The 26,698-nt window shown below is 37.4% G+C and overlaps 1 protein-coding gene across 7 annotated transcripts in view; it reads left to right on the top strand.

The window, feature by feature from the left end:
• Positions 1-26,698, top strand: part of unc-13 (protein unc13 homolog) — a 57,535-nt gene that overhangs the window by 14,676 nt on the left and 16,161 nt on the right. For 3 of the 7 annotated variants that reach the window (XM_018509621.1, XM_018509620.1, XM_018509617.1), the window contains exons 2-8: positions 4,000-4,043; positions 5,632-5,722; positions 9,352-9,360; positions 12,143-12,217; positions 15,053-15,272; positions 18,065-18,185; positions 21,083-21,189. In XM_018509621.1, the coding sequence (XP_018365123.1) occupies positions 4,000-4,043; positions 5,632-5,722; positions 9,352-9,360; positions 12,143-12,217; positions 15,053-15,272; positions 18,065-18,185; positions 21,083-21,189 (667 nt within the window). Of the gene's footprint in view, positions 1-3,999; positions 4,044-5,631; positions 5,723-9,351; positions 9,361-12,142; positions 12,218-15,052; positions 15,273-18,064; positions 18,186-21,082; positions 21,190-25,204; positions 25,312-26,698 lie in introns of all 7 variants that reach the window. The other 4 variants (XM_018509622.1, XM_018509619.1, XM_018509618.1 and 1 more) reach the window with 3 other exon arrangements.

Below are 26,698 nucleotides of genomic sequence, written 5' to 3'. Positions count from 1 at the left end.
AATCTATTCCAACGACTTGTAACTTTTACGCATGGCGACTGTACAATCAACTTCCAATCGCGATGTTTTCTCTCTTCGAAAGTTGTATAAAAGTTTTCTGTGGATATAAATAATTTTGTTCGCTAATGGCGTTACCCTTGAATTCGTAAATAAACCACGTCAGTCATTACCGAAACTTGTACGTAGAAGCGAAAGAAATTAATCGTGTTTCTCACGCGATACATTTTATTTCCACTAAGTTCAATAATTACAAAGCACGCCGAAATTCTGAAGTTTTATCATCATAAATCATCACACACGATACGTGTGCCGAAGCGATTTTCACAAATATACGTATCTCATAAATCGCACATGTCATGTATTACATATCACGCATTAGATATAAATCTTTCCTAGAGTATCTCGTGTAATGAGCTTCTAATTAATTGATGGCGTTACAAGTGGATGATAAGTGGAACCGAGAGAGGAATTATTGCAATATTATGACTGACAGTATTTAACAATCATTTCCAGCTAATCGGTCGACTGGTAAGAATAATTTGCACAAATTGGTAAAAGGAAAGTTTCTCTTTTTTATAGATATTTTTTTTACATACACACGCTGGCCGCAGGTAAAATACAGAACACAGGGCACAGAGCAGAGAGCTTTATCGTGAGTATGTCTTCTCGTCGAGACAAGACGACGGCGAAGTTTCGCATAAATTTTTCCGCGACCCCGATCCGGTTCGATGCCAAGGAATAGTTTGCTCGTAAAAATAGTGTGATCTAACTTTCAGCCAGTAGTCGAGATACTCGACGTCGTGCAGTACACTGAAAGAATCATTCGAACGTAACTACATTCTCTGATATCTCTTCGCGTGTTACAAAGTCTCGACGAGTGGGCACTTAAAATCGCACCTGCATATCACCGATATCGTTTCATTAAGTGTCATATCATTAACAAGCGGGGCGAGCGCGTTCGCACTCACCCCTCCTCGATCGATGTAGTACAGCAAAGGTTTCTTAAGGCTTCTCAACTTAGCGAATAGCACCGTCAATTGACGACTAGTGTCTAAGAGAATTAAAGCAAAATACATTGTTAAGGCCTAATAGATAAAGGAAAAACTTGTTAGAGTGTAATGAGTAACACAGATACAGATAACACATACAGACGCATTTAAATACGCTCACTGAGAGGTCAACTTTTGGTATTTGTAACTGCTATAATTATAATTATTACTACTATAATATTGGTAATAATAATTACATTTATAGTTCTCTAACAGATATATATATAATTAGCAACTGAAAATAATTACAGTTATTGTTACCGTAAATATGGTTTCAGTTAATATAATTGAGCTATAATTATAATTGTTTTCAATTACCAACTATATGTATGTTTTGATAGGCCTGTACATACATTTATTATTACTAACATTATAGTAATAATCGTAATTATAGCAACGTGCAAAAAGAAATGTTTTTCTCAGTGCAGTTAGGTTTTCGTTGTTAATTGTGTGTAAACGCTTGCCAGAATTATATTCGCGAAGCGATACTATATTCTGTATAGATATATATCTACTATTGAGTTGTATGTATGTTTCCTTGCCTTTGAGCGCGTCTCTGTTTATATATATATATATATTTATATTATTTATCGATCATTCAGTTTATCGGGAATAAATTAATTCCGTTACTCTATGAATTTCCGCATGTTGACAAAAATTATGCTTGGAAACATCGGAAATGTCGCATCTTAATCTAATTTCGCTACGAGGCGAAAAATACCGAGTTGACCAGCTCTAATTAGCTGTTGCGCAGTGAAATTCATATATATATTATGAATAATTAATCTGCGTATCGTTCCGCCAGCAGAAAATGTCACTTTACACCACAAATATGTAGGATGAATTTTCGAGCCACTGATGAAACCGGTTCCGCTTTGTGAGATAATAAAGATTTTTCGCGCGACCTGTATTCGAAATTTCACGGTTACATAATTATTCTTTTATTTTCATAGCGTAGTATTATATAAAGCTTGTGTTACGGTATTTTTTAAATTATTTCTTTTTCAGTTAAATGCAATATTTATTGTTGATTAAAGCGTTCTCATTCGACTTGTTACAAATACGAGGTCATACATAAGTGTATTGCGATAATGAGAATTCAGCTTCATGTTTATTTACACACATTCCGACGAGACGTTCTCAAAGGCCATCATTTCGTGATTAAACGTAAAAATGAAACGAATACCGTGCTCCAATGTTATCTAAGCTTTTTAAGCGATCAGAGGAAAAAAAAAAGGAACCCCTTTCCGCGGAACTGTTTAAAAGAAAGAGAGAACGAGAACGAGCGATAGAGTGGGAGAAAGAGAGTGAAAGAGCGAGAAGTACGAGAGTGACGAAAAATTGTAATTTGAGTAAATGATGAAGTAAAATTGAGTGTGGAAGACGTGAGAGAGAGTGTGGGAAAAAGAGACAGCGTTAAGGGACGAAATACCTGCGGCTCTAACTCTAAATACTTATTACACTTGTTATGCTATCGATAAGTTTATATTATATCTCTATATCGTGACAGAATTTACGAGGTATTGTACGTGATATTATATTTATACGGGCTGTTACACACTCTATCTCCGAAACTTCCATTTCATCGCGCGGCCGAGCGAACGTGAGTAAGTACATGAAAAAGCGCAGGAGAGTAAAAAAAAAAGGGGGGAGAAAGAAAGGAAAAAAAAAGGCGGATATTCTCGAGAAAGCGAAGCATCCAACATGTCAGTTAATACACGTATATATATCCCTTTCTCTTCGGCGGGAGGTATCCATTAGTCCACGAGATTTCGGCGTCTGGAGCCGAATCTCTATTAAGAGAAATTGTCACTATGATGGGAAGTATAGAGAGACGACCGAGGGAAGCTTGATTCGAGAAAGACCAATATGGAAGAGGGGTCAGGACCTCGGGGCTAGTGGAGGCACGAAAACCTGGACCAACAGAGAATTTATCGCGAGCCCATCGTGGAACTTACGAACGATCGAGCCATGAATCCAGCCAGCTGACAGACGACAAAATGCCGGTGCTTCTTCGAGGTCGCCGGCGATGGGCCGAAGGTTGATTAACGGCGACAAGCGAGACGAGAATAGGTTCGACCTGTCCGACGAACGAGAAAGGGATTAAACGTGGAAAGTGGTAGTCCGCGCAGTTGGATTGCGAGAAAGAGAGAGAGAGAGAGAGAGATAGGAAATAGAGAATACATTTACATCGATGTAGTCAGCAGAGTTTGGGAGAAACTGCGATTCGAGGAACAATAGACGGGCGGAGAGGAAAATGCGACTGTGAGTGCGAAATGCGGACGAAGCAATCGCAGTCGGATGCGGGCGAAGGAAGTTCTGAATGTAAATCAAGCGGTCGGAAGAAAAGAGAGAAGATGAAGAAGTCGATTCTCCGCGATGGAGAAATCGCTCTTTCAAAATCACGCGCGAACGATAGCCTTCTCTCTTTCCTCCTCTCTGCGGCAAGCTGACGTGCAGGAAGGCAATTATTTGACGATGTTCCCTCGCGTCACCCGACGATTTCCTCTGCGCCCATCTTCTCATTCCGTTCCGTTCGTAATTTTTCTCTTAGGTCTATTGCGACAGAGCGATTTAAAGGCAGAGCATTGTGTATGCGTGCGCGCGCGGCCACGGAAATCAAAGCGAGAACTTCATCTCGCAGTTTTGTAATATCCAACGGCAGCCGAGCGGTTATTTGTCGCTTACAGCGCAGAAAATGAGAATTTCCCTCAAGATCGATCATCGCTCGTTTCATCCCGTTGTTCTTGCTCGTGTTGTCTTCCTCGCGCCATTCCGTGGTCGCGCGGCGTTTTTCTTTTCTTTATCCAAGACTGTAATTATGCGAAAATGAGAAAAAGGACCCTGCGCCACACATTGCGTTCGCGCGATCGGCATCGCGCGCCCTCCATTTCGTTTTTTGAACTGTTACCGAGCTTGTTTTTAATAAACTTGTTTTTTTGTTTGTTAGAACGGCAGCGGGCCGGGCGGCGAGTCCGGTGGACGAGCGAACGGGTGAGTATTATTTCCTAATTAAGTCTTTAATCCTATAATTACACTCTCATATCGCATCAATTTCTATTTGAAGCGTAGAGATTTTACATTTTCAGATTTTACATTCATCTCTGAAATATCACTTCTAAAATTTCTGAAATATCATTTTTAAAATTGTGGTCGTCATAGATATTTTAACGCATGTAGCAGCATTACAAACAAAAATATCAAATATATGGAAAAAAATAAATGTGTTTACATTGAGGGAAAAATGTATTAAATTAAAAAACTTTAAAATTTTAAAACAAATAATTGTTTGGATAGTATACCAATACTTGTTTACAAAAAATAAATATTTGCTGAATAAAAAATAATAATTAAATTCAATTAATGGTTCTTGTATCAAATAAATGTATGTTTATATTCAGTTGATATTCAACTAACATTACTCACAAACAAATATTTATTAAAATTCAGTACATTTTGCTGTCAGTGTACTTTCTCCTCCGATGCTTCGTGTTTTAATGAATCTAATATGAAGAATAAAAAAATAAATTTTATACGCAAAAAAATTGAAGAAATATCTATATCGATTTTTCTAACAGATGATTTAAGACATTTCAATCATTTTTATATCAAACAAGATGAAATCGGTAGTAAAATTTCTTTCAACTCACAGTTATACACATCAATATTTCCGATGAATTTCCGCTTTGAATCACACGAATTGAGATGTATTTCACAGTATATATATTATTACTCGACGTGCAAAACAATATTGAACCACGAAAGTGGCTCTTACATCTCGGGAAAACCCAGATGCTCGCTATATTTTATCGTGTCATTTCCTTAAAGATCTTTATAATATCGCGATGTTTACCCATATTCTGTAAGTTATATCCGTCCGATAGAACGAATATTGGTCGTATCATTTTAATAAATTGTGTAAAGAATGAAGTTTAATATTATAAAATTTATCGTTGAGATGTTATCGTTAAATAATTTTATGATTTATTCTAGTTTTCGTGCGTCTCATTGCAACGTTTCTAAACTTATGAATAACTCAGGAATCAAAAAGTGTCGACGAAAAATTCCAATTATAATTTTATTCTTACTATGATGCAGTGAAGAACAGGTTTATACTTGCGGAAACTTGGATTTTCTAAAAACTTTCTAACGAGCACGAAATTTCCATCGTGTTGCCAGTAGATTTTCAAACATTCTAAAGGGATCTCGACTAGAACTATAACTATCTTAAGCCTGCAGTTTGATTCAAAAGTTTAGTTTGTTTTCAATCCACATGAAATCGATCTTAAATTCTACGTGCAAACGCTTTATCGATGTGCTCATTTTTTTATATTTACACCGCTCAAACATTAGAATCTTTAATTGGTGTCTTTGAAGTTATTTTTAAAGTATTCATAATGTTCAAGTCAAGAAATTATAGTTGCAAAACGCGTCATAATAAGCACTAATAACACAATGATAAATATTAGTGATAACTATAAAAATACGTAAAACTTCATGATTAGCACAAGCTTGTTTGAACAAAAGCTAGACGCAATGATAATGCAGACTCGTGCTGATTCCGAAATCTTTTCTGTTCCAGACATCCAGGCGACAATCCCTTCTACAGCACCATCGACAGCATGCCGGACATTCGACCGCGCCGGAAGTCGATACCATTGGTTTCCGAGCTGGTAGGTAGCCGATTGCCCATTAACACCATTCCGCCATTGTCTCCGCGTATATATATATATACATATGTATAAGTACACCGTGTACACACATACATATATGTACATTGCCTGGACCGTGTCCATACATATATATTTGTCGGAAATAATTATACGATCCGACGAAACGTGTCTCGTTGTTGTCGCTATCGTTATTAATGTCGTCGTCATCGTCGTCGTTCTCTTCACTTATGACCTGTGACGTCGTCGAGATGTAACTGAAAAACGCGATCTCCGCTTCCGGGTAGAGCGGCATGAGTTCGAGCTCTTTCAATCTTCGTGGCGATTATGCGGCTGGTTGAATTTAATTAATTCACCCGACTAGCTCGAGGCCATCTCTTGATGCACGCGGCTATTTTAGAATTTTAACGCGAGGCCCCTTTGGTGCGCTTTGCAATTCTGTGTTCCGCGTTTGCACCGACAGACTGAAACAGAGCTGGAATTAATTACCGCGATATGTCCGACGTGTGCGCTGTTAGCGATACCTACGCGAGATACGTGAAAGCCCATTGAACGACAGAGTATAAATTATAATCGTAAAGGTTCTCTCCTATGTGGTACGCAGATACGTGAACATTTTTAGAAACTATTTCCACAATATAACGGAATATTTTTCATTTATAGTTTATGCAGGTCCCGTAAAGATCGTAATAATGCTTAAGAGGGGATTCCTAAGATAATTTGAAAAGATGAAAATTTTACCAAAATGTCGAGGCTAACAGTTTTTGATTATCATAAATATTTAAAGTTAGTTAATTATACCGTATCTAAAATTTGCATATTCAGATGTTGTACAATGCAAAATGCTAAAAGCGAAAGCTAATTATTGCTACTGCGTTAGTACAACACTCTAAAGTATATCAGTATGGGTTTAACGTTATGCAGTGTCTATATAATTCTCATGCGTTAGTGTTAATATTAACACATGATGTGGATTTATAATCTCTGATGTTCATGTCAACATCGTGATATTGATTTAAAATCCAAGGGGGTTAAATCCACACCATGTTGATGTTAATATTGATACGCTCAGAACTTGTATATATACAGATACCGCATGATATTAAATCCACACCAATATTTTTTAGAGTGCAAATGGAATTGTCGTGTAGAAACGCGGGTAAGGTATTACTGGCTAACGCAGTAAATCGTATCATGTGAGATGTAACCGATTTAAGTGTCGAAGCGAGCTGTAAAATATAAACCAATATTCGACATACCGATCAATCGGGTGGCACGTGCACTCGATTATGCTAATACGTTCAATAATACATATCCGACGACCACGAGCGGTATCGTTACTTTGCATTTAATTTATCTTGCCACGTTTTTAAAGAAAAAGCTGCAAAGGACTGTCCTCTCTCAACTTCTTTTATGAATATATTAGTGAACGCAGCAGGAAATTATAACTGAAAGTTATCTAGAGCTTAATTAGTTTGTCATCCAGCGAAAACGCAATAGCTACGTTTTCTCGATTACAAAACAGCTATCGCTTCTTGTTTTAACTTTATTTCCATCTCGCGAGATGACGACGACGACGACGTTCTAAAATACCTTCGTCGCGAGATCTAACTCTGTGTATCATGCACGACGTATCCGAGAATCTACCGTGGGACGAAAGCAAAGAGGATAAAACAAATCATGAATGGCATTTTCGTTTTCAAGACGAAGCGGAAGATCTTCAGATACGGCTCGTAACAAGCGTGTATCTCGTCGTGACCTAATTGCGTGTTTTACGTTTCAGTGTTACCGTCGTTTCCTGCGACGAATCGAATTGCTAATTTTTCTAAAAGCCATCGCAATGCTCCAACGAACAAATCTGACGAAATATTTCCTCTCAATGTAATTCCTCTTTTTCCCTGAAAATTCCAAATAAAAGAAATACTTTACATAGTCCTTTGATAATTACTCTACCTATTAATGTCCTAAATATATCCATGAATAAATGAATAAAATAAAATTCATTGATTCGTTAAATGTGAATAATACGACTGAGAGATTTCATTATTTCAACGAAATTTAATCGTGCCAATGACGATTATGTTCACAATTGGCAAGAGCGTTTCTGCTGCAAAATTTAAATTCACAATTCGCTGATGCGATTCGTACTCAAGCGGTGCCTTTATATCTTCGATCGGTCGAAAATACTAGAAAACTCGCGATTTGAAATTCGGATTTGTCGATATATTCGCGACCATTTATCTCGCTGGCTATACATAAACAACGTGCAGAATAAAGACAAGTAGTCGCAAACTTTCTTAAGTAAATCACATCCTCCGCGATTGCGTATTTTAATCAATAAATCGATAAAAATAGCCAATCGAGTTTTATTTACAAAAGAAAAAAAAGGAGTGTAAAACAATGACACTGAGTTGTTTATAAAGTGTAAAGATATTCTGCACACTGGTTTCATCTCGATTATATACACGATAATGACGCACGTGCTCGAAACGATAATAAAAATGTCTTGTCTACGTCATGGATGCCATTGTAAGCTAAAAGCTCGCGTGTGTGCAACTAGTGCGTGATGCTTTAAATGAAATTCTTAAGTAGTTTATCGATCGCGCTCCAGAGAAAAGCCTAGTGGGAATAAGTGTGTCGCGGAAAACGTGATTTAATTTAATAATACGAAAGTAAAACGGTAGTAGTAAAATGTAATTTTTATCAGAACAAAATAATGGAAAATTGAATTTTCTAATTAACCCAAAAATGTATTTAACGCGTCCCATTTTGAAAATTGTAGATTTGAGATCACTTAAGAACCTTAATTACATTTCCCAACGGATTTCATATTTAATTCAGTGTTAAAAAAGAATCGATTTATCTTTCCTTTTAAAAAATAGCATTGCACTCCAGTTCCAAGTATAGATATCCTTCGTCATCTTTAGATCCCGTAATCCGATGTCTGTCTCCCTGTATGTTTGTCTCCTTGTTTAATGTTAATATAATTGTTGTGCATATCTCATATAACCCTAGAATCCCAAAGACTCGCGACGTGAAATATATTTACATGTGGTATCGTCACATGGAAAAAATTGTCCAGGCAGTTCGTAAAAAGCGCAGAAAAGATTACTGGGTTATAACCGCGAAAATGCTTGCGTTATTCGTCGGAAAAATTGCAATAGCAGGGACGAACCACGCATCGCCTATTCAATGTCGAACTAACGAAATTGACTGATCACGTGTAAAACGCGATTATCGCCCAGTAATTTCGATCGTTTAAATTCACCACGGAGATATAAATTTCTAAAACGCAAATTATCAAAACCTAATCTTCAACAAAAGAGGATAGCTCTGTTTTTCATGTTTTTCTATCGCGTAATTATTTCTTCGTGATGAATCAGTCCTAATTAACGTCCGTTAATTAATCGTCTTTGTGCCTCTCTTGTGTCTAACTTTTAAAACATCTATATCTATATCGTAATTTAACTAAAACAAAATGCAAGTGACTACATGTACTAATCGGCATATAATGCTATTTTCTTTGTTTGTTCTCTGTGGCGCCCGTTGTTGTATCCACCTGAACACCTGAAAAAAACAAAACCACTCACTGAAAAAAACCTCTCAAAAAATCTCAAAAACTCTACCTCCAGGTCTTGAAGGTACTAATTAAATGCCTCCTTAGCCAAGTCAATAAAAGCTTGCTTGAACGTTTGCATGTGAATTTTTAATTCTCATTCTCACTGTCTATATGCTGTTATTTTTTTACTTTTTATTTACATCCTTTCGTTTGTTCTACGCGCAATTTACATTTCTCTCTTAGTTATTTGCTCTCGATTGGTTTATTTCTAATTCGTTGTATTTTTTTTCTGCTGATTACTTGCTATAAAGGGATGTGCATGCTTCCCTCGCTGCGAATCGTTGAAAGTTGCGCTCTTCTCGATGGAATAGAGTCAGCGGTGTAGAAACTTCTTGATTACATCTCTAATTTAATATGACTCTGTTACATGTGTATCTACTCGTTAGTAAATAGGTACCGTAATTTTGTTATCTGCGGAACATGCAATTTCTACCTCCGATGTATGAAATATCGAATGTGAGAAAATAATAAATCAAATCTCTAGCCACTCGTTAAATTGAACACGATTATAGTCGGAGAGACAAGAGATGTTTGCACTTCAACGAAACGCATTGTTATATGCTTTTTTGATGACTTATTCGTAACTTTGTGTTCCGCATGCGAATGTTTTTACAGTTATTTCGATTAGGAAGTGAATAAAAAATTATGCAAAAACGGATTTAACAATTCGAAAAAATTTTTCTAAAATAATTATCTATTTCGCGTGCGTTCAAACTTGATCAATGTGATCATCCAGTAGTTTCCAAGCTGTCGATAAAAACGATAGTCCCATCAGATTTTGTTCAACCTTGTAACGGTATAATGTCCCTCACCTGTATACGAAATCGTTCACTGTTCCAGCATCGATATTGCATGAACGTCTTGATAGTTGTTGATATAATAACATGTGTTAAGAGAAATTATAAAAATATTATACGAGTCTCGTAAGTAGATATTTTGATGAAAGAAAATTTTGAAGGCAATGTGTTTTATAGTGAAAGCTTTCTTCGATTCGCTAATACTATTTCCGTTTCTCTCATCTCACTCCTTCGCTTCTATCTCTTGACGAAAGGAAACGGGAAAAACGAAGCGAAGGAGATGACTTGATAACATCGTTAAGAAAAATGATATTGCGCGAGATTCTCACAAGAGACAGAATTAAATTGCCTTGGTGCCCCTCTTCCCGTGCTGCGTCGCAATATCCCTCGTCTGATCAGAGGACGCATTAGAAAAACAACGTCGCAACGGCATACGTGGGTTATAGCCGATAAAAGTGATATTAGCATGTACAGAGTAAGCGCTTGATCGTCAGGCTCAAACAATAGCGCATGCACGGTTCGCGGGGCTCCGTGTATAATATCTTAATTAAAATCTATGCTAACCACAAATTCTATTCGCGCACCATACTTACCAAAAATACCCATAAGCTAATTAGAATTAGATTTTCCTTCCGTAGAGATTCACCTTAAGCTCTATCTCTTTTTCACTCTTCGTCTCTCTCTCTCTTTTACTCTTCTCTATCATCGCGTTATTCCATCAACTGATTTACATATCTCCTGACGTTTCCGCTCCATTCGCTTCTTGGTTCTTTACTGTCTTCTCTTACTATCGTTCTCTTCGTTCTCTAATTTCAATATTAGATTCATATATATATGCGTTCCCAATCGCACATGCAAATCTACACCGCATTGAAACACAGTGCTCGGTCTTATTAAGCAGGGGTCCAGCCTTTGATTAGCCTCCAGTACAATTTCCGCCATGGTTTTCGACGAACGTATAATCCAGATAGCATATAATCCAGATCTTATTGAGTTGAATCTCACTGCCGGTCTTAATATTTGCAACCTTGTTTGTTAACCACTACATTAATTTTCTCTATGCACGCGACTATGCGCAAAGATAATCGGACAGATATTATATTAATCCGCAACGTTTGCACGAATAAATATCCTGCACCTGCTCCGACATTCATCATAAAATATGTTCAAACGGCGCGGTCGGTAAATATTCGTTGAATTTGGGAATTCTATTTCGAAAACGTGTATGTTGGATGTGATATGTAAAAATGTCAAAGTTCGCGATTACATAAAACTGTTGAGATTAAATATAGAATATAGAATAGCATTTTCTGTAACATTTTACGAAATATTTCTAACGAGCGTTCGATGTGTATATATATTATAAATAACTCACACTTATACTCGCTTCATAAAACTTGTAAATAAAAGTTTAACTTTGTCGATATTTCACTTGGCATGTAATATCACCGCTTATACATCACAAGATTTTTACGTTATAAGATTTCCCTTCGGCTTTCAATTTGTTTCTATCTCGCAAGTTTTTATTATATTACTACAACAGATGCAGTTTAATCTTGATGTGAAGTTGTTTCTTTGGAAATGTATATACTCACGTTTGATTGATTAATATTAAGAATTTCAAAATATATATATATATCTTATCACTTTTGAATAGTTCTTGTTATTTGAGAAGTCAGTGTCACTCACCTTTATTTTAACTCGTAAACAGTTTTGATCTCGATGTCGATAAATATCTGTAAATAACATTTTTCAAAGACTTCTCCGTATTTTCATATTCGTTTACATACGTTTCTTCACGTCTCTCGATTTATTTGATCAATTTTATGCTTTTCTTTGATTTTTTTTCTCGCTTTCCTCTTTCTCTATCTCTCTCTTTCTCTTTTTCTTTCTTCCTTACAGTTTCTCAGTCCCAGGACTATCATTTATTACTCGATAGAGAGACTGGAAGGTATCAGGTACTATTATTTCATTATCAGATGCACATTAATTCCTATCTTTTCTCAGACCATGGCAGCGACGAAGAGGAACGCTGGTCTCACATCCGCCGTACCTCGAGCGACGCTGAACGACGAGGAGCTGGTAAGGACTTACCCTTTAGTCATATATACTTCACCCTTACCACTTCATGTCACCAGTTAATAAACCAAGAGAAACATGCTTACCCTGTAAGAGGAGGGTTGGCTATCATCGCGTCGTCCCGCTGATGTTTAAATAATCTTTTTCCAACGACTAAGCTCTTTTTCATTGGCATTTTTTAAAGTTACCATTACGTGGACGATGCAATTTACTATATTAATTAGTGTTACATAAATCACACAGCGAAGCTTAATTACTTTCTTTCTACGTGATGTACTTCATTCGGAAACCCACGCGCAGTGAATGAAGGATGAGAGAAAAGTTTTAAAAGCGAAAGGACGTTTACTTTCTAATTGCAAGGCAGAGATAATATAGCAAGGAGTAATATCAGAAGAAATAGGGAAACGGATGTCAGAGAGAAATTAGATCGTACATCATTTAATTTTAAGTTTCAATTCCGGTAAGAGACCGGCGCCCAAAACTTAACTTAATCACTGGGTTTTCTTTTCTTTTCATACGAAACGTGCTGCATTTTATCCTCATTTCCACGCTATTTTCTTTCACGTAAGTGTGTTCTAGCCAGTTTCGGTTCTGGATCTCCTTATTTCTATTTACTCCTCTCCTTACACTGTATTATTTCGAAATAACACGTAGCGACCTAGTGTAAAACATATTAGCGGCTAGGATACCGTGATACGCATTACGTATGTACTAAAGAAATATATGCATATATATGCATTAGATGAGAAAATAGTGATCGAATCGTATATATATATATATATATATATATATATTAGGATGTTCATAGATGAGTCTACACAGTCTATATAAGGGTAGAATCACGACGGAGGATACCGTATCAGAGAGAAATAGCTATAGGCTAGTGCTAGGAGTTTCCGATTTCCGTGACGTTGGATGTTCCTCGTGTATCGAATACCTGGGTGTCCTTTCCAGATCGCTTTGACACACGTGCAATATTCGATAACGAGATATCGATGCCTTTCTCAGATATGTAATTTACTAAAGCACCTTGACAAACGTTACAAGTGTAATAAGTTAATACTGGTTGAAATTTGCATAATTTATTAGCCTTAGACGTAAGATTTAGGTACGCAGAGTGCTCTTGCTAACAACGCTAAAATATTCGACTGGAAAAATTCTTTCGACATTTCCGATCATCTGAAGAATATCGAGGTAATGTATTGAAAGGTAACTCAACCAGTCGCTTATATACATTCTTACGTTGGAATGAAGATATACGGATTTTAAAAAATTCATGCACCAAGGAACATCTCGAGTTCACACGTTAGTACCATAGTGCTTAGCGGATCGATGCTTTTACACCTTCGTCCTTTCGCTAGATAGTCTAAAGATATCGCCAGAAAAGTCTAAGGATATATATAGAAAATATCATTTGCTCTAAAACTTCTTCACGTACCACAAGTACTGCTTTTCAAGGAAAAAAAAATATTTTTTTTTTTAAACGAAAAACAAGGTAGAGCGCGAAAATTCTAGATGTCCAAAATGAAATGTGATGATCTCCTTAGGATCGAGGAGCTCGCGTACGCTCGTGAAGCTCTCATAGGTAATCCTATCTCACAAGCATGAAAAAAAGATATCCAGAAGAGAAAGAAAACTGATAGGAGAGATGTTCTCGAAAATCTAAAGCCGAAATAATGACGCAGTCATTTTGTTTTCGAAAGTCACGAGCAAGTAGGAACCTAAAACAGTTTTTAGCGTATCCAATTCGCTTTTATTGGAACCATAGCAGGCTTTCCTTTGTGAAACCTATGTCTGCGTATGGTTTGCGTGCACATGATTATGTAACTAGAATCCACAAAGGCACTTCAGTTAATAACTGAATCCATGATAGAGTTTTTGCGAGAAAGATCGGAATGGACAAAATCAAAATGCTAATCCTTCGGTATTCCGTTTATAATTTGAAAATTTTACATTGAAGGAAATATACTTTAGATAGATAAGAGTAACGCGAAGCACAAGTAATAAATTAAAAGAGTTGCTTTCTTAAAAGTTTATGTGATAAAGCTGTTTCATTTCTTCAATCAAAAATGGCCTCAATAATGTAATACCTGATACAATTTTATTACAATAGTTCGATCGATTGTTTATACGCGAGTAATAGAATATTTTATATTACGTTAATGGAAATTCATTTGTCACTTTATCATATGCTGTAAACGTTGGGAGTTCAAAATACATCTTTTCTATTTGCAATAAACAGAATGTTCGTAAAACAATATCTGAAATTTAATAAACCATGTAAATACGTTTCATATTTTACGTCGTTTATTAAATTTCAGTTTGAATGGAAAGAATGATTTTTCTAAAATATCTAAAAATTTAGCTAAATACAGATTTGAATACAATATTTTTTTTAATTTAAATAATTAAACTATTTTAATTAATATTAAAATAATTTTGTTGAATTAGCAAAACAATTATGTAGGTCACTTGAGCATAATGGGAAATGCTGCAAAGTTTTGGCATTCAATTAGCTCGTGCATCCTACATAATTATTTTGATGGTCTAACAAAATTATTTTCAGACCTATATCTACCTAACCTTTTAGCAAAGTAATTCTTTCCATATAATATTGAAAATTTTGACATATCAGAAGGCATCGACTACCAAAGGATTAGTAATTCACGATAATATCCAACGAACCGTTTAAACTCCTCAAAAGTCATAACTATTACGAGCGAAGAACTAAAGTAGAAAAATAAATGTTTGCATAAACCGCCCATCTGCAGTATCTTATCTTTCCCTCTTTCTTTCTTAATATAACGGCGATGCAATCGCATAATGAAACACCCACAGAAGATGCACGTGTACAAGAAAACTCTGCAAGCGATGATCTATCCCATATCATCAACCACTCCTCACAATTTTGTCACCTGGACGGCCACATCACCGACGTACTGCTACGAGTGCGAGGGTCTTCTCTGGGGCATCGCTCGACAAGGAGTGCGATGTATGGAGTGCGGTGTCAAGTGTCACGAAAAGTGCAAGGATCTTTTGAACGCCGATTGTTTGCAGAGTGAGTAACGTCAATCTATATTTCGATTTTCTCTCAAGCGCGATTTCCATAATATAAAATATATTTATCAAGGATCAATGTATTAATTTTATTTCGGTTAACTGATCACTGAAAAAGAATTTACTAAATTTTAATAAATTTGTTTGAATAGTACTAAATATTTACTGAATGTAAACCTGTAATATATTTATTTGGTACAAAAACTATTTATTTAAGTATCATTTTTTTTATTGATGAATATTTATTTGTTATAAGCAAACGTTTAATTGATATTACTTAAACAAATATTTATTACAATTTAGGAAATTTTTTTCAGTCACGTTATTAATTAACAGGTTTTAAATAAAATTTATAAATTATTTTTATATTTTAATGAATTTGAAGCTATTGTATAAATGTATGTCGGCCGCCCCGAGATCACATAACTTTTCCTTTTTCAAGCACGTAATTAAAAACCTTGAATTTATTTATTAACTGGGCAGTAATAAAATCAATTGTCCCTCTCGACGGGACAATAAGAATTAAATGAAATCGAGAAAAGTTTCGCAATTAAGCAAAGTGTAACTGATAATTCTGAACAGATATACATCTAAATTACTATTTTCTGTCTTTGCTTTCGCTACGGATTGAGTGTCTCGCTACACTTACGCGAATTAATTATTAATTTGCCCTACAAGACCTCCGTCCGTTGATTCTGCCAGTTATAGTGCTATTTCCATCGTCTGCCGATGTCTTGTCAATAAACGGATATTACTCTCGTATTCCATACAAAATCGATTTGTGACGGAATAATCGAAAGATTATTGATAAACGAGCGATTGTTAAATCGCGCAATTGAATTTCACACGGATTGAGTGTCTCGCGGAAAAATCAATTTTATGTAGGCGCAATACGTTCGCGAGGCCGCTTCGCATTTTGGCTTGATAAAAGTATCCGCAATGACGTGACAGATTTTATAAACCAATCTCCAATGTCCGGAAATCGGGAAGTAATGACACTTTTAACGTCGACCCGTCTATCAGACTTTCAATTTGATTCCGGTGATCTTCGCGTTCTCTATAGGTGTCCTTTTCGTCTGGATACTATTCGCTATCGATTCGTGCTAGCACTCCCAGACTAATGATTCCCAACCTCTTCCCCTCTGCTCTGACTCTGTCCTCGATAAAGTTTCTTTCCTTGATCGGACAGTCCACGATTAATTTACAGTCTCTCCGCCTCCGACTCGCCGCACGACAGTTTGCCTCGTAATTCCGTTCTCAATTAATTCTCCCTCATCCACCGCTATCCGTTGTAATTTCAATGTACCGGGTGTTTCGTGTTACGTTCCTTCCTATCGCTTATCTCCTTTCAGATTTCCCTTTCCTTCTCTATATCCCTATATGATTCTACAACAAGGATTTCCGGTAATAATTAAAATAGCCAATATCGATATAATTCAGGAAAGTTGTTTCGATGCATACCTTGATGTAAAATTCGAAACGTGTCTGACACCGCGTATTAGATTGCATACGAAATGTTTCGCTACCACGATATCGTTCTTGCATCTAACGTGTCTGATGTCCGATTATATATAATCAAAATTGACGCGTCTATTGTGTAACGCGCAGAATACATGATCATCTATCACGATCTATACGCGATATGCTATATTTTCCAATTTATATATTATTTTGTGAAACGCAATACCGTTATGCCGATGGTATTATTAGTATAGTATTTGGATGATACCAAAAAAGCTGGTATTACTTAATCACTGCCCATGATACGAATCATGATTTTCACGATGTAGAATTCTACCTCGGAAAAAAAATCGCGTATTTTTTTGTGAACGTTTTATCAGCTAATGCGATGAAAAACAGTGCGGTATCTGCACCGAGAATTGTGTAATAAATCTTCTTTGCGTGTAAAACACGCTTCTCTAATCTTTTTTTTCACTGGAGATAAAAGCGTTTTATCGACACCGTAGCGACATTGAGAAGATTGAGAATTAATGTGTGAATCAATCGAATTCGACCATAAATTTCAGTAATACATCTTTAATGATCCAACTAAATAACCATATATAAAATACTCGAATATATAGATCAAAGGGGCAACCACTAGCTGAAATATTGTCTCACAGATTATATGATTTCATCTGATTACAAATAATTTTTTTCACTACTATGAAGTAATGTGGTAAAATATACGATTTTATTTAATATTATACAATGATTTCTCGTGGTTGCATATATAATTATCGGATTATACATAGAGATTTTATATAAATTTTATAATGATTTCGAAGATTCTGTCCCACGATTACATCAAGTGATTACCCCCTCAATATAGATGCTTAATAATTAATTCCAAAATGTAATCTTGTTACGGACTCTCAGTATTCAAAAAACCAATGATGTTTGACAGGGCGAATGAAAGTACAGCGTGATAATTGGTACGCAAAGTAATCAAATAAAATTTCTTTTTACTCCTTTAATCCATATATCTGAAATACATTCAAAAATCAATAGAACGTTTCGACTTTCTTTGGAGTCCTCCTCAGCTAATACATAAATTAATAAAACTCCCCTGATTGTCCGATGTGAGTCACCATCAAATTCACAGATTTGATGTTGTAAAAATCTCAGCAATCAAAGAATACATCATAAGTTTTGGATCAAACATTAAAAAATTTTTAATAATTAGGTGTGATCTTAAATGTATATTAATGCTCCTGGCTATTCTTATATATAATATGCTGACAACATACTTGATAATATATTATTTCATATATTATTCCATCCATTTTATAGGGGCGGCTGAAAAGAGCTCAAAGCACGGCGCTGAGGATAAGGCGAATACCATAATCACGGCGATGAAGGAGAGAATGAAGCAAAGAGAACAAGAGAAACCGGAGATATTTGAACTTATTCGGTGAGTATCCGCTTACTGCGCGCTCGCTTCTTTTTCTTTTCTTCTTTTCCTCGCAGAGCAGAAGTAAATCCAACGACAACCGTACTGTAAATCAATAACAGTTCGGTTCGAGGAGAAATAGCGTCGATAGATGTATCGATGTGGTTTAACGATTTTTCGTCTGTCACTACTGCTCGCTATTTTTGGATCAGCAGATTCGCGGTCAGTCTCACTGGCGCTTTCGTTGCTCATTGTATAAAAATCTCATAAAGAAAATAATTCAATGTCGCCTGTGATTGCTGCAACGACGTACTTTTTCTTTTAACTGTGGATAAAAAGCCATGAATTAATTAATTGCCGTAACAACCCGTTTGAATCCCTTTTTCCATTCTACTCTCTGCTTTGCGGATTGTAAATGGTTCCGTGGATAAATCGCCACAGCGCGAGCCAGATCTATTGTATTTCACAAACTCAAACATAGGAAACCGTTAAAGGCCGTATAAACATCGTTTGGACGAATATTAATGCGTCACTACACACCCTCAGGAATAGCGTATTGTGTGAATGTTCGTGAGTAATGCCTTACAATAAACGCGGCAAACACGATTCGCGTTTCAGACTTTGAAGTTATCTTCGTGTTATCTTGGAGAATTTGTGTGATTTTACATCGCACTGGGTATTCCGTTACTGCAGACGTACCATCGATAGTCTTTCTATTCAAAACTTACAACAGATATATAATCGATAGTCTTTCTGTAAAACTGCCAAAAATAAAAAAAACACATTTTTAGATAATTTATAAATTTGTATATATTAGTAATTTGTACATTTGTTATATAAATTGAGAGACAGAAGTAAAAGTGGCGAAGAAAAATTAAGTAATACTATACAACGATTTTGTAGTGTAATAAGTCATTTCAGCATTCAGTTATAATAATTTCCGCAATATTATCGATTTAACGGGAAGGTAAAACCCGCTTCATTCAATAAATGTGTTATTGTTATGCAATCAAATAAGCTGTCAAAATTAAATAATCTCACAAATTAATATTGTCCAATCAATATAATCGGCACTGACATAAACTACAACGTGCATACATTAATATTATTCTAGTTCAAACTCTGAATTATATAATGCCTGGGAGATAGCGAAACAAAAATCTTTTGAGTGTTATTTGAAATTCGACTACAACTCGATAATATTGCTGATCGAATATTAAATATATTTATTTAAATAAATTCTGTTTTGTTGATGCGAAAATATAACGAGATCACACATCGAATAATTGTTTCCAGATACCAAAACCGACCTATTTGTGGTAAATGATAAATGGATAACACACACACGCGGCTTAGATACGTCAGCATCATTACAATAACCGTCTAATCGCATTTGCGCACCTTGCGTCAATCCGTCGCATATCTGCCATAATTAATTAAGCGTCGAGCTATTCGAGATATCTCCGTTACCCATGCTGCATTTCAATCTTATTACCGAGTATTGGCTTGTTATCGCGACGATTATAAATACCGACGGCGCGACATAGAGTACGGTTTCGTAAAAGCCTCGGTAGGCTAATGAAAATCAACGTTAATTAATATCGCTTGCGCGATCTGCATTTCAAGAGATCCATGTAAATGCCGATAAATCGGTCAATATTTGTACAATTATCAGTCATGTAATTAGCATATTATAGAACCTTTTTTAGATATGTAATCTCAAATTACATTTATATAATTTACAATTAACTGTGAAATAGCTGTTTTAGGAGATAATATCATGTTTCCGAATTATTTTTAACCAATTCAACGTAAACACGATGATAAATGTAGCAAACATTATAAACTTATTAATAAACGCGAATTAATCAATGCTCATTAATACTTACAGATATTTTTCTCGTTTCGGTCGAGCATTAGTAAACATTAGTAATTTAACTTATCACGATAATTAGCACGAGCGAAATTAGTGCGGAACAGCTGCAACGATCGTTATTACGTGCCAGGAAAAGCAGTAGGTCTGGTCGCTTCCGCAAGAAATACTGCAACGCAGAATGTTATGTCCGCAACGGTTATATCTATTACTGAAAATTAATTTAATATCCTAGGCGATAATAATTAGTTGTTAATTAAAACTGCTTGTACCTAGCGGCAATATATAGACTGGAATTAATCCATAATTAAATAAAACGCTTAGATCAATATGGCGATGCAGTGGCGACAGTGGTGAGCAAGGAAAATCATAAGGAGGAATTAACAAAATTTTCACCGTCACAGGCCCGATTTCGTCTTCTCTGAGGAATATAATCACGAACGAGCAATTCATCGTTCTCGTGCGAGTTGATCGATGAGCAGTCGTTTTAATTAGAAAACTGTTTTTGTTCGGCACGCGTATTAAAAATTTCCATTACCAAAACGCTCGATTACCGCTATTTTTCTTTTATTCGGAATAATTTATATTGGGAAAATTTAGCGAAAAACAGAGCCGTCTGAGCAAACTGCTGCAACTAATCCTACAAAGAGAATTCTCAAGCAGTCACGTAACGATTTGCTGCTGATAATAATCCTGTAACGTGTTCTGTTTCACGGAATGTGGACTAAATAAGCGTAAAAGCGAGCATAGTTTTTCAAACTAGAAAAGGATGACTACATTCATGTGCCGGTTGAAATTTCATTCGTGTTATCGCAAATATTTGTTTTTTTTTTTTAATTTTTTATTTAAATTCCTTTATTTAAATTCCTACAGACTGATAATAATATTTCGCGAAACGAAATAATCTTTCCTCGAGAATTCGCGGTAAAAAGAACTATTTTAGATGAAGTTAATCTCGAAACAATGATATATTTCACAACGAGAGAAATAGACGAGATCGTGGCCGTTGGCACAGCTTATGAAAGAGAGTCTCGTCGGAGTTTAGGTCAGTCTTCGGGGTCGACGAAAAGGCGCACTTGGGTCACATGATGGCGGTGGAGCAGTCGGTTTTGGACGGTACCAGCAAATGGTCGGCGAAGATCGCTATTACAGGTTTGTGGCCAGCTCGTGCTCGGCGATTCCTAAACTGGTCTTGTGCACTCTCCATATCCCACGCGACGAGCGTGTCATCAGTGTGGTGTTCGTCCCGATACATGATACATATGTGTGCTGCGTATGCCTATATATTTTGATCTGTGTATACAGTACGAGTCACCGTTATCTCCATATATTATGTCTATATATACATAATGCGTGTACGCACAAGATTACTTTGATTACTTCTTCTTCTTATTATTATTGTTATTATTATTGCCATTACACCTAGATCTGGTAATGGCATAATAATAACTAGCTCTTGGTGGCTGCCGCGCGTGTGGCTGTATTGTATTGATTGTGCCATGAATGTATACCGATATTGAGTAACAAATATCATTTTATGTAATCCCGGAAACCGTTCGACCATCGTGCGATAATATGGTTCATTTAAACGGAATTTAATCTCACGTTCGGACTACAAATTGCAATCTAAAACTTAGCTTTATCTGTAATTCATCCATTTTCTTTAACTTCTTCATAAGCTGAGTGTTATTTTATATCCAACAACTTTGTTACGAGCATAATCTCACAATGGACGAGCTATTTCCAATTCCCTCCTCAGAAACACCTTGACTTACATACCCTCGTAACTATTCCCACCCGACTAATGCAGATTACTGTATGTGTGCGCGTGTATGCCAGTATATGCTATGCTGCTGTTTTACATGTATGTGCTGGCGTTTTTATGATCTTACATTTGTCCGCTGGATGTGACAATACCGCGTGCTAACCGTTAGTGTACAACATTGTTTAATTGGACATTACTCGGTATTCGCCTCCTATCAGTGTTTTCCCATTTTTTTTTACCCCCAACGGGTACTTCCCTTCGCTCCAATTTCACGCCAATCCCAGCTGCCGCCGTAGCAACCAGTCTGCTTCAACGAGATCCATGAAATCGAGTTTGCAGACAGTTCTCTCCTCGTTCGCGCGCTCAATGCGCTATTTGCAATAGTCTCTTTTCCAGAGAACGAGTGGAGTTTCGTATTCCATCGGCGAAATGAAATCTCTCGCCGAGTCGGCCCGAGCGAATTTCTCCAGAAACAACACCCCAATTACCATCGTTTGGTGAAGTACTTATTTCCGGAAACCCCTTCAAACGCATCTTGAACCACCCGTTATTTCTCGTTAGTGAGAATCACCAGGTACACGTTTCTGATTCGAAATCCCATTCGTGCGTCACTCTGTTTATGCATCGATATGTTCTCGTTAGTGAGAATCACCAGGTACACGTTTCTGATTCGAAATCCCATTCGTGCGTCACTCTGCATCGATATTAGGATGTATGAGTTTCCGTAGTCCATGTACGTACTTATATGTACATACTCCCCGCGCAGCGCCGTCATGCGATCGCACTGGTCAGGTATCACGCAATGCTCCTCTCCTCCAAGAGAATTCAATCGAAAGTCCATTAAGGTCACGTGGCAACTTGTTGTGGCTGCAAGTATGTGCCGTTGCTATTGTCTAAAGCAAACTCAGCCCGCCTATAGCCATCGAGCTTCCATGATCGCGAGTCCCTGACCGATAGGCCAATACCACAGCGATGTCTATCGAAAGCAATCTACCGACCACCTGTAATCTTCGGTATATCCAGGGCATGTTCTCTTTCCAGTTGCGTTTCGCTGCGAGATGAGAGTCAGACGTCACGAGCATCGATCATCGCTTCGATCGCACGTGTCAGCTTAGCTCCTCGTTCGAACCTGCAACAGAAATAGGTCTCGCGTGTCGAAGATAAGGAAAATGAACCCGTCTCGATAGATGTCGGATTAGCTCGATAGTTTCCGTTTAATGCAATTTATTACAAAAACATTCGTGTTGAAGGGTAGATAAATGTTTTTTTTTTCGTCTTTTACCTCTTTTACGTTTTATCACGAGAAATAAATTTTATTATGAAATTTATGGACGATAAAGTTCGTTAATCATGCAGGGGGGGGGGGGGGTCATAAGACAATATATCGCGTAAAATACTTATCTTTGTTTGAAAGTAACTTTATAAAGTTACATCCCTATTGAAGAAATACTTAAGTTAGTCCGCATCGTTTATTCACTTCTCGTAAACAAACTGTAACGACACGTGTAGCGCGTATCGATTTCTCTCCCACGGATTATTTCCATACGAGATGTGTCGCTGGAAAACACGTGCGGAAAAAATACGTGAGTCGAAGAAAATGTACCATGACCGAAATATTTCACGCGCACATTCCATATTCTTTGTACTCGTCGTCTTCATTTCGCGCGATGACGCGTCTCCAGGACCATTGTGGTTCCAGTTCAAAAGAAAGATGAAACTTTTCTTCTCCGAATCGTTGTCTTGTCATGTCGGCAGGGATGGTTACATGAAAATGTAAAGCATACAGTTCTTACAATACTTGGCTCGAGGCACTACCGTGTCTCTTGATATATATTTAGTATTTTTTACCGAGAATAATTCAACAACGTTGATCGATGGTCATAACTTAAAATTTCGGTTCATCGTTCTTTCTTCCTTTCGGTAAAACATTTGCTCTCAAGAAAATTATGTTATCTCAGGCTTCTCTAAATTATTTATAAAATACGACTGCAGACTCCAATTTTTATAATTAAAAAAAAATCTTTAACTCGATGTACGTATTAAACTTTCGATCATGAATAACGGATACCTATAATTCTTGCTTGATGAAGAAAAGAAAAATTAGATTTTCCTGAGTTAATAGACAAGTGAAAACTTAATCAAGTAATCGATCGCTTAAAAAGCTGTTCCTATCGTTGATCGTCTTCGTAAAACGATTATCATAACTGAGAGATCAATGGAAGTCTCGTGTTGGCGATGGGCCATGCAAGTCGAGCAACAAGTTTTCTTATTCCAGGCTGATGGACGTGCCTTTACAGAACAGCTTCCTGCATAAAACAGCGCTAATTTTACAACGATTCGAGATTAACAGGTGGCAATGCGCTTGGTACAGCAAGGCGCGTGTGATCGATTGGTCTTCTTGTACATACTTCTGTGCATTTGATATGAAACTTTGATGGAACTTCGTACGGCATTCAGCCGAATGAAAAGCGTCGTGTTGACTCTCGTTCTCTACGACTTCGAAGTCATTTATTGTTTCGCCACACCTACACTGAAAGAAAAGATTGGTTGCTGCACTAAATTAGATGGTTAAATATGGCATAGTATTTTTAATTGGTTGCAACAGCCAATTTTTGATTGCTACAGCCAATTGTTAGTTGTGTTAGCTTATCCGCAATGTCTAGAATTTCGATTGGCTAACGCAACCAAAAATTGGTTGCTACAGCCAATTAAAAATGCTATGCTATATTTAACCATTTAATTTGCTGCAGCAACCAATCTTTTCTTTCAGTTTAGGCGAATCAATCTCATCGTTCCTTTTTTATGCAGATAAAATCAATCGCGTTGCTTCCAGTCGAGTTATAATTCGAGATTCAAGTAGGACCCGTCTTTCCGATTGATATCCACCATCCATATTCATCCGTTAAATTCCGTATTCTCACCTCGAGCAAAATTGGCAAAGGGCATACAGAGAACCCACAGGGGTAAAAACTTTGACCAGCGAACAGAGCTAATCCATCTTGTATTGAGGCGCGGATCTGAAACACACGTCTCGCTTTGCTTTCACATGAGACACAGATACAAAGGTGCCGAGATACACACAGGCTAATCCCGGAAAAATACTCTGGCTGCGCGAATGTAATTTTGCTAGCATAGCTGAGCTGCTGAATACACTGCCATCGCTGCTGCTGGATAATGTTGGATGATTTCGGACGATTTTCCGCCTCGCGATGATCCCGCAATGATGGTCCTTCGGTAGCCTCCGTAAGACGTACACTTCCTTGGTCGTTTTGAAGCTGCTGTCTCGAGAGGATCCTCTTCCTCGAGGATCTCTAAAAGAGTGTGGATTGACAATTGAGAGGAGAAGGGTACGAGAGGTTGTCAAAGGACTAACCGATGACGACGACATTGTCTTCTTTTCAGCACGACGTTTTCAGTCGACCCGGATACGCACATAGACAGCCTCGAGCAGGCCGAACAGATCGTCCTTGAGGGTACCAGCAAGTGGTCCTGCAAGATCGCCATCACAGGTGACACGATACTGATACCTTTAGAAACCTTTTTAACGAACCTTCACCACAATCTCGATAATGAACCACACCAATCAGTTCTGTAACCACGTACATACACACGCTTGAAATACAAGCTACACGAAAACTTGTTAAAATTCTCTACAGAATGCGCGGCTACAAAGATCACTCTATTTATACTTTTCGTCGTAATATTCTATCTTCTCTCAATCACTCTTCTCCGAATCACGAGAGCAAAGTTTCAAAATCACTGTGATACAGGGGCGCGTCACAACCGCGCAATTTCTGTCGCTTACAGATTCTCTGATGAGTTTGGAACTTTGCCTTGCGCGAAAGCAGAGAGGCTACGAATTCATCCGACAATCAGTAATCAAGAACAGAAGTTCTGCGCGCGCGCGCGCGCCTTTCTCAATAAGCACAGATCTTTCTTTCTCTCATACACAAATCTCGATTTTTCAATCATCACCGTATTCCCGCGCGCACCGCTCGCGATTCAAAGCGAAAACACGAAAAGATCTACATCACAGAGCGCCATCAGGTTAATAAGCAACGGCGCGTGATATACGAGGTACACTTTGCGTTGTGCCGCGTACTCCGCAGTCGGGTTCTCGCATTCCAATTGCACCACCGGGGCATGCATATTCCGCGATCGATGCACTTCGTCCGGCACGAAGTCGAACCCCGCGAGGATCGATCGAGCGACGTACCTGAATCTCCCGACGTTGCTGGTTCATTCTTGCGTGAAGTTCCGAAATATATTAAAGTTGGACGCGCTATATATTGCTATTCTTGTCTTGCATTCCGGTTGTTACAATGAAAACTAAAGCAATTTATAAAGTTTCGCTGGGTCGACGGAAAAGGGTTGCGACGTCGTCGTACCGACGAAGGGATTTCATGTAATCCAGATATCTGCGAGCTACCGGGAATGTCGATGGTCGCAGGGAAACGTGTCGAATCATTCGGTGAATTATGCCATTTACGCGCCGGGCGAGAATAGCCAAAACCCTCCCAACCATGCAGTGTCGTTTCTCGTTTATAGCGACGACTTTTTTTATTTTTCACCATTTTTATCGCGATTCTGCCGGCGCTGCTATAACATCGGATGCCAATAAAAATGATAAGCGCGTGGGCCGTATAACTTTACACGGCATTACAGGCAGCGTATGTCATAGAAAATTACAGTTCGCCGATCGAAATTGCAATCGTAGTACTCCACGGCCGCGAACGATGTGGCAGACGGGAGCGGTGCAAGCTGCATACGTATGCGCTTCTCCTCGGCGAAGATCGATAGTTCAACGTACAGACAAGCGTAATAGCTACGCTCAGCCTCCGCAGTCCATTCACGTCATGTATATGACTAGATACATTTCTTATCGTCTACGAAATT

Source organism: Trachymyrmex cornetzi, unplaced genomic scaffold, assembly GCF_001594075.2.
Source record: "Trachymyrmex cornetzi isolate Tcor2-1 unplaced genomic scaffold, Tcor1.1 scaffold309, whole genome shotgun sequence".
Taxonomy (NCBI): domain Eukaryota; kingdom Metazoa; phylum Arthropoda; class Insecta; order Hymenoptera; family Formicidae; genus Trachymyrmex; species Trachymyrmex cornetzi.
Note: the sequence above shows the minus strand (reverse complement) of the source record. Positions and strands in the feature narration are given on the sequence as shown.